Below are 14263 nucleotides of genomic sequence, written 5' to 3' on the forward strand. Positions count from 1 at the left end.
TACACTTTGGGCATGCTTGTAAAAGTGACAAACATATTTTGTCAGATAAAACTAGCCCAACAGCTGGTGGAGAATGTTATTCACTATTTGCTTTCTCTCAGGTCTATGGGTTCAAAATTAGAGACAGCTAGCTTTGCAAGAAAACTTTAAAATGAGCAACTCAAGAGACCTATGGTATAAATTATTATAAAGCTTTTGTACTATTATGGTAATTATTTGTTGTATCCTTATAATATTACACAGTGCAATAAAAATATCTGCCTTGTCACAATATCAAATTGTAAGATCTTGACTGCAGTTACAAACTTTTGTTAATTAACATCTCTGGATTCATATTTTCATGCTTTTTTTATGTACAACTGTCCAGTTTGTACTTACCACAACACAGCTATCAGGACTGGACACCAAAGGAGCATAACTTTCCAATCCTGGAGAGGAGGCTTGTAAGGAGTAACAGAGAATCAAACACAAACAAGGGATAACAGAAAACAAGTTTGGTCGAAGACACTCGTAGAAAAAGAAAAAGTCCATCAAAACATAACTGTTGCCTCGAAAATTCTAAGTTGGCATAAGTTTTAAGAAACCACAGTTTAAAGTACATGTTGTAATTGAGTCTTCTGAAGGAAGAGAGGGGCGAAAACACAAGTGGAACTAGGAGTTAGTCTTTATGGTTATGGTAATATTAACATATTAGTGAATGAAATTCTCAATTTTTACTGCAAAAGCAGCATTCAAGAGGTGAAGCAACTACCTAGTACAGGGGTTCTCAAACTGAGGACTGCAGTAAAGTATCAGGGGGCTTTAGCAAATACACAACACTGTTAAGGTAGTCAGTAAATACAAATTCATTGGGCAGAGTTCTTAGTCAGGATGTGGAATGTTCTGAGTGAGGCAGTTTGGGAACCCCTGGTGCAGTAGACAATTACTTGGACATTTCAGACAACTTTTCTTAATATTTACAGCAGTCATTAAGCTGTTGAACTTTGTTCATTGATTTGCTGCCTCAATTCATTACCCAAAAAGTCTCTTTGTAAGGTACTGCTACATTGTATCTCAGAACTGCTGGTATGGGTATTAACACTTTTACTAATAAAACAGAGAACAATGTTTTGACCTTCCTAGGTCATCTTTAGGTTAACAAAGAGAGAGTTTGCAGCTTACTATTGTTGGGCACGTCTTGGAGACAAGGGTATAATGGGTAAGGGATTGTAGGAGGCATCGCAGATGGATGCTAGGTTATTAATTATTATAGGTATAAAGGCGTTCCTTTATGTTGGTTTAATTTTGGTTTTAATTGCTGTATAAGTAGGTCTTCTTTGATTTTGTGTCTGTTTATATTTGTTTCCCTACTTGGTATCTGGGTGTTTTCTATGGTTATGTTGTGTTTATTTGATTTGCAGTGTTCAAAAACGTGTGGTGATTTTTTTTTTGTGTTATTTGAATCCAGTTTTCATTTTTCTGCTTGTTTCTCCAATATAGAAGTCGTGGCAATTGTTGCATTGTATTTTATAAATTAGGTTGGTATTGTGTGTATTTCACTGTAATTTGTACCTAGTTTTTGAATAAATTTGATGTTTACTGGAATGTTGCGTTTTGTCACAAGTTTTTTTTTTCCAAATGTTGGTTATTTTTTCACCGATGTCGGGAACATATGGTATGCAGCAGTATAAGGTATGTATTGGTACATTGCTGAGAACACGTTATTGGCCATAAAAGTTGTAGGTTCTTTTAGTGTGTTTGTAGCCACCTAATCATAGATCAAATGTACCTAAAACTGTATGAACAACATTCAAGTTCATACACAGTATTAACTATTTCTGAAGTGCAATATTTTATCTTGACAGAGTATGGCTTTGTTACAGATACTGAATGCTTACTTCATTTTGACTAAGACTTTTTGCCTTAACAAAATATTGTGTACAAGTCACCAACGGCATTATGTTGGAAGCCATTTTCATTTGAAACCATTCCACTGTTTTCAAACTTATAATGTTTATACATGTAGGAGATTTTATGTGCTCAATGAATTAATATTTTAATCACATTTGCTTTCAACAATTCCAAGACAATTCTGTCAAAATCAAAATACAAACCAGTAAATGCTTTTTTATCAGTGGTACAGCTGACTTTAAGACCTGCCATTATCATTTAATATTAATGCATCCAGAAACATAAGATGGTGTTTCTGTTGATACTGTAATGTGAATTTTGTATTACAGGGTGTTCAAAAAGTCCGGAACCAGAAATGATTTGCAGCGCTCTTCTTAATTTCAGATTTTGATGGATTACCATGTTCCCAGGACATCCAATTGGCAGACGGAATCCCCAGGAATGGACCCCCAAGATCTTTGTACTTGACTTCCATGAACTGCTAAAGGTACGTGTGTCAAAAGAGAAAGATCATGGACGTCAAACGTCTGAAACAAAGAATTCATGTAGATAATTGGACTATTAACAATGACAAAAGTATGCTTTGCAGTGTTCAATAACAACAAAAATACTGTCTCTAAATTTTTTAAAGTTACAAGGGGAGCATCTTGAAAACATTCTGTAAAATTCATCGAAATGTCTATGGTTCCAGACTTTGCAGACATTGTGTTTTGCGCTTTTGTGAGATGCTGTAAAGAGACTATGCATTATATTTATGTATTTTGTTATAGAAAAGCCAAATCAGGCTATTTGCTGTGTCCACCAAGAGGAATTAAACTCCTGACTGTAATATTGCAAGTTCTAAGACTTACCACTGTCCCAGTGAGTGACACTAATTTATTGAAAAACTTGTTATTAATAGACTGAGCCCATAATTCAATGAAACCAGTTCAACAGTGAGAATGCTGTTGTGAATAGAAAGAAATCACTGATACCTTTATAAGAACTTTGTCAGGAGCTTTTCTGTATATTTCAAGAGATTATATTCTCAAATAACAAACAGTCAAGTATTCTTTGAATTTAATAACATATTATTTGTATCAATACGAGCTACTGCAATTATAATAATTTTACACTTTTATAAGTTATATCTTTCTGTATTCACTAACATCATCAAAACTGATTCCTTATCAGATGTAGGATTTAAGTATCTTTATACCACATCAAAAAAATCAAGGAATGGTTAATAAAATAAATTTATAAAGGCAACATGTTGCACGAATATCGTAACAGAACAAAACAGAATTTTCAATAGGATGACCAAACTGAGATAAAAAAGCTAAGAGTCTTTGAGACAGAATGAGTACAGATGTGAATCATAGACACTGCAGATAAAGTATGGCAAACAAAATGCATAAATTATTCAAAATACAATAAAGCAAAGTCACCATCAGATCAAAACAAAGAAAATAGGGGTGGGGGGCATACAGACAAAAATAATATAGAAACAAGTCAGTTAACCAAAGTTTGAAAACATTAACCAAAATGGTGACATAAACAGGAGTTTGGTTCATCATAATTATAAACCAATCCAAAAAGAAAATGCTTGTCGCAAACCAGTAGATTGACCCTCACAGAATGTTCCAGAAGACACCAGTAAAGTCTATTCCTACCAGATATTTCCTGTTCACTAGACTCGCTCTCAGAAGCCGAGAACTGACACTTGTACTGCTGCTGCTGACCAGCTGGAAGTTCTAGCTGGAAATCAGGATCATGGTATAAGACGGACACTGTCACGAAGAATGGACATGGAAGAAAGCATTGGTTACAGACAACTGAGAGCACCCACTTTCAGAGCATACACAGTGATTATAAATCTAAATATTGTATCTTCATGATACTGTCAGTATTAATGTTTGACATGACCTACTCTCTTTTAATGAAGTAACTGATATTTGCCTGGAAATCACGCAGAGTTACAGTATACAAGTACTGCTGTATCCAGACAAGCAGATTTAATTTATTTTGTCAATTTCTCACTATCTACATCTGAAAACGAAAATCACAATAGTAAAGTTTTAGTATCTTAATTTACTTTCATTACATTTCATCTCTACAGTGGCAAACAGTTTGTTGGTCAAAATACTCTTTTGCTCAACATGAAATACTGAAGTAGATTTTTTTTTAATAGTAGAGAGTTACAAATTATATAATGGATGATTGGATATCTTAATACCAGGCTTAAAGTTATCACAAATTCATTGCACCAAACAACATCAAAGAAAATTAAAGCACTGCAAGCCCGAGACACGTGTCACGTAAGGGTTTAACCAAAGGTACACAGATTCACAGTAGAGATTATATATAATCTTATGAAAGAAAGTGATTGAAAAATATTTTAAAATCGAAATGAATACAGTATGAAAGAAAATCACAACACAAAATGAAAGCAAATTTTATAACCATCAGATTCATATTTAAAAGCCAAGGATTATTTGTGTTACAAATGTGCTTTGTATGTTGGAAGAGATAGCAGCTATGCACGTACGTTTTAAAACAGTAATAAAAAAGATGTAAACATTACACATGAAGATCTTAAGACAAATCATGAAATTATACCTTTAGATATTGTGCCAGCATCAGTGGTATCGGTTTCTGGAGTTGGTTGCGTCAGAATGACTTGCGCTGGTGGTAACAATAATTGTGGTTTAGGTGGAGTGAAGTTTGGAGGTGGAATACTGTCTGTTGGTGTATCCACATCCTAAAACATCAAAAAATTTTGTGTTTTACAAAACAAGACTGATCTTAAAATATTTGGTAATTTACATGATTCTGTAGATATATAATCTTTCAAAATGCTTGAAAGCAGCACTCAACTGATGAATGACAACACTCATAACTAACAAAAACTGATCGTAGAACTTGTGCTGATCTTAAAATGTGTACCTTAGCTAAACTCTCATTCAGAGAACACTTCAGCCAAGTAACTGCTTATCATGCTACCTACCAAGAGGTAATTTAATATCAACTTACTAAACTATCATTTATGGTACAACTTACTAAAACATAACTAAGTATCAATTTGCTAAAGGTCATTTACCATACAAAATACTAAACTATTTAAAAATGATTTAAGCTAGCCAAAATTCTGTTCCACACAATCTACAAAAAAAAATCACGTGTGTATACTTCAGATCTGGAACCCTAAGAAAAATCACACGAGTTTTCCACATCTGAATCTAGAGAAAAATCAAATGTGCATTTTGATCTGGAACTGTGTGTGTTGAGATTCTTACTTACACTAGGTGTCTGGGATTCTTCATCAGGTTTGATCTCCTTGACGACAAGTGATGGAAATATACCAGAGCGTCCATCGATCTCACCTTCCCACCATCCATCGTCAACGTCATGGACTACTTTTTTTGAGATTCGTATAATCTGTCCCTCTGTGAAACTAAGTTCTTCATCGCACATAGCTTCATAGTCAAACAATGCCTGACAAAACCCCCCTGGAGAAAAAGAAAATTCAATCTTGAAATTTAAACTTCCACTTTGATCGAATATCTAATTATTCCATAATATCTGATAGGTAGGGAGAATTTGTGATGTTAAACCGAATTGTCAAAAATAGTGATAATCTAACTAGGAATTTATTTTTTATAATCAAAGTAACTTTTACAATGATTTCTAAGTTGTTCAAAAGGAAAAGGCTAAAAACAAATAAACTAGAGACCCACAATTGGGTCAACAAATTCAGTAAAATGGCATTTTAGTATGTCCCATGTTAAAACTGGACTGTATCTCTACTAAATGAACCTATTGATATACAAATGGCCAATAAAAAAATATTATAAAAAAACATTATTTAAATCACAACAACTCTAAAACATTGTTACATATGTTACATTATTAGATTCTAAATCACACTAATGTGTAATAAAAACACCTTGTAATTTTTATTTTAACTATTTTCTAGCCATTATATTGTTTACATCATTACAAAGTTATTTTCTAATGAGGAACACTTTACATCACTGATAGGAAAGAGATATTAAATGCCAGTAATGTAGATAATACTATTTACCACCAGGAAGCGATGGAAGACAGTTGTCAGGCTCCTCAAAAGGAGCAACATTGTCAGTGATTCCCTCTATTTGGGTGTTATCAGGTGGTGACGAAAGGGATTCGGACATATAATCAACAGATGAGAAAGATGCTGGTGCTGGCTGAATAGATGATATAAAGTCTTGCTCGTCAGCTATTTCTACGTAGTTCTGAGGAATGTAGCCTTCCTCATTCCTGTAATTCCTTGCCTTGAAAGACCGAGACACAATAGCAATGTTAGCAAACTCTTAACAAAATTAACAAACTTAAATGTGTCAAAATGAAATACTGTACTCTCACCAGTGTCAGGTGGTTAAAACTTTTGTCTTGTAATCCGAGGGTCGCAGGTTCCAATCCCCGTTCCACCAAATATGCTCATCCTTTCATCTGTGGGGGCATTATTATGTGATGGTCAATCCCACTATTCATTAGTAAAATAGTAGCTCAAGAGTTGGAGGTGGGTGTTGATAACTAGCTGCCTTCCCTCTACTCTTTCACTGATAAATTAGGGTTTGCACAAAGCTACATATAGTCCTCATGTAGTTTTGTGCAAAATTTAAACCAAAATTAAATTTAAAAATATTACACATTTTTTATTATGCATCAAGTCAATATTTATAAGACGACTCTAAAAAACCCATAAAAACAGCACTAAGATAGGTACCTGGTTTATATAAGCTCTCCCCCCACCCCCAACTTCTATAACTTCCTGACTTATGCCAGCTCCCATCCTCGTTGCAGCTACCAGTTAATAGAAAAAGAGCAAAAAAAAAAAAAAAAGCCCTCTGTATCAACAAAACTCCTTCATTCCTTACCACCACCCCCTAAAATGGAAAACTTTGTCAACAAGGTTCGAAAATAAACAATAATCTGGCAGTTATCTGTTTTCAACCACGTTTTATTTACATTTTTTGGTTTCTTGATATAAAACGTGGTTGTAAACAGATAACTGCCAGATTATTGTTTATTTTAGAACCTTGTTGATAAAGTTTTCCATTTTTCCTATATACAAGCATAAGTAGCCACTTGTTACAACAACCAATGCATGAGAACAAGAGTCAATTACACACTTCGGGTCACCAAATACTCTGTATACAAGATCGATCCTCACCTTCACCCATCCGTCTCCATCTCCTTCTCCAACTATCCATAGTTCTTCGTGCTCCACAAAATTCAGCTCATCTGGATTTGCAGCCTGTTGGGAAAAGGAATTTTGTGGCATGTTAACTTATGTAAATGTGGACCTGCTGTTTCCATAAGATAAAAGTCACTGTTAACACAAACTGTGGAATATCATGAATTGAAATTTGGTCTCAAATCACCAGATCATTAGGAAGACAGGTCTCACCCTGCATGTTAGAAGACCTAACAGTCCAGCTGAACATTCGTGTTGATTCTTTAAAGAAATACAATAACAACTGAACATTTTTGCAGATCCTTTATTATTCTTAAAATACAAGACTAGGTAATTAGAAAAAGTTCTCATGTGGTTTGGGAAATTACTTTACAGTATGTTAAGTTGGTTAAGAAAGTTTATCTGTTGAAGCACTACATCTGTCATGGCTGTGACGTTAGCTTTCTGTAGTTATTCACGTAAAATCAGAAAATAAATCTATTGTTATGCATTGAAAGCTTAATAAGTCTATGTATTTACTTTTACACCATTAATTTACAGTTCTTAACTCTGTATTTACTTCTTTCCATAATTAACAGTCCTCGACCTTTGTAATTAAGTTTCACCAATGATTACCCCTAACCCTTGTATTTAGTCTTTCATAAGCAATTATCAGTCTTTAACTCTTATTCTCTCCTAAATGTTTACATTCATGTTTATACCAATAATAACACATCACACATTATTATAACCATTTGGAAGATTAATGAGTTTCTAATTCCAAGTTGGTTTGGATTGGTTTTGAATTTCGAGCAAAGCTACACAACAGCTATCTGCATTAGCCATACCTAATTTAGCAGTGTAAGATTAGAGAGAAGGCAGCTAGTCATCACCACTCGCTGCCAATAGCTAATGATATTTAAATTATGGAAATCGGTATGAACGTGTGGCACGGTTTACGTAAATGAACCTTTTTATCGCCCTCACATTCACAGAGAACATGATGCACAGATCTCAATGATGGGGCAAAGTTACATACAGCTACAATGGATGCAATAAAGCAGATGCCAAACTGTTTATAAATACAAGTCTTACACATTTTCACAATTCTGGAAACTAAAACTGAGTGGATAACACTTCAATTTCTGAACACCCATAATTATTCTATCACAGTGGTTCCCAACCAGGGGTGCTCGCACTCCTTGGGAGAGCGAGATAGCGTTTCAGGGGGTGCAAGATAACATTTGTTTTGGCTACCTTCATCTTTATTCTTAAATCACTAATTATTGTGAGGGGTGCAAACACATATTAAAATTTTTATGGGTGTGGGGCATAAAAAAAATTGGGAACCACTGTTCTATCAACTGTATCACAAGCCAAAATATACACGTGACTTGAAAGATTTAAGCTCTAAATACATAAATATAGAACTATAATAAATGACAATAGCCAAGTACATGCAGACAGACGCGTATTTGTTCAACGATGACACTAAAATGAACTGTTAACCCTTATGAAAGCTTTCATTTTTTCTACCATTGTAAATGAAGTCTAGTTGTCTAAGTTAAACAATCAAATCTCATACAAAGCTCCAATATTGTTTTATATCCTTGAATTCATATTTTGTTTAGATTTTACAAGAATATAAAATGTGGTATCTCAAAAGCATGTGGTGCTTTTGTCACAAACGTTCGATAAAATGGCAGATTCCATCACCTTCACAGAGAGAAACTGGGATTTCGACATTTAAACTGACACAATTTTCAGAGTTTTAGTTGTTTAACTGGGAAAAAGCCCCTCAAAATTTAACTTAAAAAGCCGAAAATCCTAAAAAAATCAGATGTAACATGAACATGAGAAAATCAATTCATCCTTCGAAACGAGTCACCTTTTCAAATAATGACGAGTAACCTTACCTCATATGTAAATAAGGCTGAGCACCGGATATTTAAGGTTGGCGAGGATTCAGCTTCTTGTTTGGAAGTTTCGTATTGATAACCAACATTTTGCCCATTTCGAGCTGGGTAGACTAAATTCTCTTCGGAAGCTTCTTCCCCAGTGTCAATAACAGCTTCCTCGTTTCTTTGACTATCAGGTACTGTAGTATCAACCGCAGAGGTGCTCATCATAGTCTGAGACTGAACTGATGTATCTGACATGTCATCATTGAAGTCACTGTCATAGAACGATTCATTTGCTTCACTCGTCGCTTCATCGTAAACCTTATACAATATACATGCAAAAATACATACACAAATAATTAAAATGGGTAAAAAGATCATGTTATCCTTACGGTTTGTGTTAAGATTCACCTTGTAAAACAAGCATTATGATTCACCAAATCCTTAAAAGTGTAAAAGTATGTTATTTCTGACATTAATAATAATGGCGACAACGTTGTAAGAAAAAACTGTATTTTCTGAATGACTTGCGAAGTAAACCTGTATGTCAAAAGGACCAGTACAAGACTTATTCAACAACAATAAGAAATACACGTGGATGCATCGTATAAATAGCATTGTTTCGTTACATGGTCATCTTGTTATAGAGTTGCCACTGCTTCCTCCATTTAACAATTCACATTTTATGTTTTTGCTACAATATTGTTATATTCCTTTACTAAACTCTTTACATAAGGACCTGTTGATCAGTTCGCGAGTCTGAATCCCTTTCACCAACATGAAATGAAGGGTCAGTCTCACTATTCGTTAGTAAAAGAGTAGCCCAAGAGTTGGCGGTGGGTGATAATAACAAGCTGAGCCACTCATTAGAGTGGGCTCATTCATAGATATCTGATAGTTACAAGAAACGTGTTATCACGGGTTGTCCATTCAGTGTTGGCAGAATGGAGATACTGTAATCTTCTTAATGTTCATACAAGGATTCAACGTCCTTTGTATGTCCACTAACATTTGATCTTATTCAAGAAAGAAAATTGTATGTTGGTTTTCCTATAAAACGTTACAAAGGTATATGTTTGGAAATTATATTATAAATAAGTTACAATATAATATGTTTCACACAATAGTGTTCTTCTTTGATCCAAAGCATAATCCAATTTAAATGCTTTATAAAATACTTCACACAACAGTTCATCTATTATCCAACAAATACTCCAACTTTGAACTTAAAATATTTCACACAACAGTTCATCTACCATCCAAAGAATAATCCAACTTCAAACTTAAAATACTTCACACAACAGTTTGTCTATTATCCAAAGAATAATCCAACTTCAAACTTAAAATACTTCACACAACAGTTTGTCTATTATCCAAAGAATAATCCAACCTCAAACTTAAAATACTTCACACAATAGTTTGTCTATTATCGAAAGAAAAATCCAACTTCGAACTTAAAATACTTCACATGACAGTTCATCTATTATCCAAAGAATAATCCAACTTTCAACTTAAAATAATTCACACAACAGTTCATCTGCCATCCAAAGAATAATCCAGCTTCGAACTTGAAATACTTCACACGACAGTTCATCTAACATCCAAAGAATAATCCAACTTTCAACTTAAAATAATTCACACAACAGTTCATCTGCCATCCAAAGAATAATCCAACTTTCAACTTAAAATAATTCACACAACAGTTCATCTGCCATCCAAAGAATAATCCAGCTTCGAACTTGAAATACTTCACACGACAGTTCATCTAACATCCAAAGAATAATCCAACTTTCAACTTAAAATAATTCACACAACAGTTCATCTGCCATCCAAAGAATAATCCAACTTTCAACTTAAAATAATTCACACAACAGTTCATCTGCCATCCAAAGAATAATCCAGCTTCGAACTTGAAATACTTCACACGACAGTTCATCTAACATCCAAAGAATAATCCAACTTTCAACTTAAAATAATTCACACAACAGTTCATCTGCCATCCAAAGAATAATCCAACTTTCAACTTAAAATACTTCACACAACAGTTCATCTGCCATCCAAAGAATAATCCAGCTTCGAACTTGAAATACTTCACACAACAGTTCATCTAACATCCAAAGAATAATCCAACTTTCAACTTAAAATAATTCACACAACAGTTCATCTGCCATCCAAAGAATAATCCAACTTTCAACTTAAAATAATTCACACAACAGTTCATCTGCCATCCAAAGAATAATCCAGCTTCGAACTTGAAATACTTCACACAACAGTTCATCTGCCATCCAAAGAATAATCCAGCTTCGAACTTGAAATACTTCACACGACAGTTCATCTAACATCCAAAGAATAATCCAACTTTCAACTTAAAATAATTCACACAACAGTTCATCTGCCATCCAAAGAATAATCCAACTTTCAACTTAAAATAATTCACACAACAGTTCATCTGCCATCCAAAGAATAATCCAGCTTGAACTTGAAATACTTCACACGACAGTTCATCTAACATCCAAAGAATAATCCAACTTTCAACTTAAAATAATTCACACAACAGTTCATCTGCCATCCAAAGAATAATCCAACTTTCAACTTAAAATACTTCACACGACAGTTCATCTAACATCCAAATGATGATTCAACTTTCAACTTAAAATACTTCACACGACAGTTCACCTGCCATCCAAAGAATAATCCAACTTTCAACTTAAAATACTTCACACGACAGTTCATCTGCCATCCAAAGAATAATCCAACTTTCAACTTAAAATACTTCACACGACAGTTCATCTGCCATCCAAAGAATAATCCAACTTTCAACTTAAAATACTTCACACAACAGTTCATCTGCCATCCAAAGAATAATCCAACTTTCAACTTGAAATACTTCACACAACAGTTCATCTAACATCCAAATGATGATTCAACTTTAGACTTAAAATACTTCACACGACAGTTCATCTAACATCCAAATGATGATTCAACTTTAGACTTAAATACATCACACAACATTTCATCTATTATTGAATAGATAATCCAACTTTAGACTTAAACTACTGCATAAAGATCCAATCATGTTCACAAAAAAGTGGCATTCGTTAATACTCTAAAAAGAAGAAGAATGGTAACAACAAGTGTAAAGAATGAAACAGAATAATGCAAGTGACATGAGGGGGGAATATTATTATATTTACACACTACTCACCTCTGATCGAGATGACCTCTGGCTACTTCTTGATGATCTACTTCCGGTACGACTAAGGTTGTCCTGTGGACCTTGGGATTCGACATCAGCACTCTTCAACCATTCATCCACATTCACTGAAAAATAATAATGTCCATTACAAAAAGTTGGATCTCTGTTTCTGGATAGCTTTCGATTTGTTGAGAATTTTGCGCAAAGCTGCACGAGGGCATTTTACGCTAGCCCTCCTTAATGTAGCAGTGAGAGACTAGAGGAAAGGCAGTTACTGATCACCACCCACCGCCAACTCTTGGGCTACTCTTTTACCAACAAATAATGGGAATTGACTGAAATATTATAACGCCACAAATAACGGGAAGTGACCGTAATATTACAATGTCACAAATAAAGGGAAGTGACCGTAATATTACAATGTCACAAATAATGGGAAGTGACCGTAATATTACAATGTCACAAATAATGGGAAGTGACCGTAATATTACAATGCCCCCACGGCTGGACGAGTGAACATGTTTGGTGAAACGGGATATTCGATCCCGCGACCTTCCTAAAACAGCACTTTGAGTGCAAAAAGGGCTGTTTTACGAATGTTTGTTACATTTTATCACACCGAGCCGTGAACAAAATGTGAGAGCGATGGTTATCTGGAAAACCACATTGCCCCACGATAAAAGCCTAAGAGCTAACTTTAAATAGAAAATCACAATGACCCGTGAAGAAACCTAAGAACTAAGTTCACCCGAAAGGCCACACTGACCTGTGTAGAAAACATGAACGCTAAGCTGCTTCACAGACAAACTCCATCAGATAAAATTATAAGTTTCGGGTCATTCGTGTGTTGCTTCAAATGTCAACTTAGTCATTTGAGGTCATTATATGCTGCTTCAAAAATGTCTATATAACGAGATAATATGTTTCAAATCACTTGAATATTGCTTTATGGAACTACTTAACATCATAAGTTACTATTACGTTTGAGGTCAGAACTTTAAAATGTACGTAATAGATGATATGTTAATAAAAACAGTGGTTATATGACAAAGGTCAGAGGTGGGAAGGACCCTCCAGTGTCCGGAAACTCTTCTTCCACAATTGGATACGTACAATTAATTCCCTTTTACTATATTCTTGGCCACTTCCTTTGACAAATAATTATTTAACAATCAAACTATTTTAACAATAAATGATACAACAATGTAAAAATAAACACAACTCAACAGTAGTTACAACTACAACCGTTTGAAACAATCGTGTGTTTAAAGTTCATAACGTTATTTTAACGTTCAACTTTTCTCTTCCAAGTCGAGTTGTCTTTATACATGTACACGTTAAACATTTCTAAACGTGTTTCTTACATTGCATCTCACTAATGCTGTAATGACATATGACGTCATACTATCTCGCGTTATTTAAGGTCGTTTACAAGTGAGTATTTGTCAGATATCAATTAGCCTATAAAAGACTCTATGCTCTATAATGGCTTTTCACGTTTATGCGTGTCGAGACCCTATTTCCATGACACTAACCAACCTTTCAATGCATCGTTCTACTAGCAATGAATTTTAGGAAAAACCTTTCGTATCAGCATTGCCGGCTGTCCAAATATCTTACATATACACAAGACGAAATGTTTGTTTGTATCCTAACTCCATCGAGCCTATTAGAACAATCTCAACCAAATTTGTGTGTAAACATTACGAACTGTTTTGTAAAACCTGTTGGTGAATTATTCCTAGCCTATTGAGTTAATCTCAGTCTTGGCAGTTTGACGCTTTAGACAATGATAAATGTTCTAATGGATTACGGTTTATTAAACAACCATAATTTTCTCATGGTAAATGAGGGGTAGGATGTTCGAAGGTGGGATTACCTCAAAATCTTTATTTGTTCGTAAATGAATTTATAATTTTTAATTTTGTGATAAAGTTTGCGGTCAAGTTATTACTTTGAAATATATAATTGTCATTAAACGTACGTTGTTTTACTTAAGTTTAAATATTTCAGATAAGCTGACAGGCATTTCAGCTTGTTTATTTACATTAAAACAAAGAACATTGTTTGTGTGTCAGT

At 34.3% G+C, this 14263-nt stretch overlaps 1 protein-coding gene and 1 long non-coding RNA gene across 6 annotated transcripts in view; one reads left to right on the plus strand and one right to left on the minus strand.

The window, feature by feature from the left end:
- The window catches only part of LOC143247509 (uncharacterized), a 48419-nt gene extending 45402 nt beyond the window's left edge, over positions 1 to 3017 (plus strand). The window contains exon 2 of the long non-coding RNA XR_013026594.1: positions 2275 to 3017. This is a non-coding gene — a long non-coding RNA (uncharacterized LOC143247509). The remainder of the gene's footprint in view (positions 1 to 2274) is intronic.
- Positions 1 to 14263, minus strand: part of LOC143247508 (F-BAR and double SH3 domains protein 2-like) — a 102578-nt gene that overhangs the window by 11087 nt on the left and 77228 nt on the right. For 4 of the 5 annotated variants that reach the window (XR_013026592.1, XM_076495751.1, XM_076495753.1 and 1 more), the window contains 8 exons: positions 12194 to 12309; positions 9004 to 9309; positions 7085 to 7168; positions 5954 to 6182; positions 5170 to 5378; positions 4489 to 4630; positions 3543 to 3659; positions 379 to 440 (listed from right to left, as the gene is read on the minus strand). Coding sequence is in view for 4 of the 5 variants with exons in the window: in XM_076495751.1 (XP_076351866.1) it covers positions 379 to 440; positions 3543 to 3659; positions 4489 to 4630; positions 5170 to 5378; positions 5954 to 6182; positions 7085 to 7168; positions 9004 to 9309; positions 12194 to 12309 (1265 nt within the window). In the remaining variant the exon portion in view is untranslated. The remainder of the gene's footprint in view (positions 1 to 378; positions 441 to 3542; positions 3660 to 4488; positions 4631 to 5169; positions 5379 to 5953; positions 6183 to 7084; positions 7169 to 9003; positions 9310 to 12193; positions 12310 to 14263) is intronic. The other variant, XM_076495752.1, reaches the window with a different exon arrangement.

This window comes from Tachypleus tridentatus, chromosome 3 (genome assembly GCF_004210375.1).
Source record: "Tachypleus tridentatus isolate NWPU-2018 chromosome 3, ASM421037v1, whole genome shotgun sequence".
In the NCBI taxonomy this organism is placed as follows: domain Eukaryota; kingdom Metazoa; phylum Arthropoda; class Merostomata; order Xiphosura; family Limulidae; genus Tachypleus; species Tachypleus tridentatus.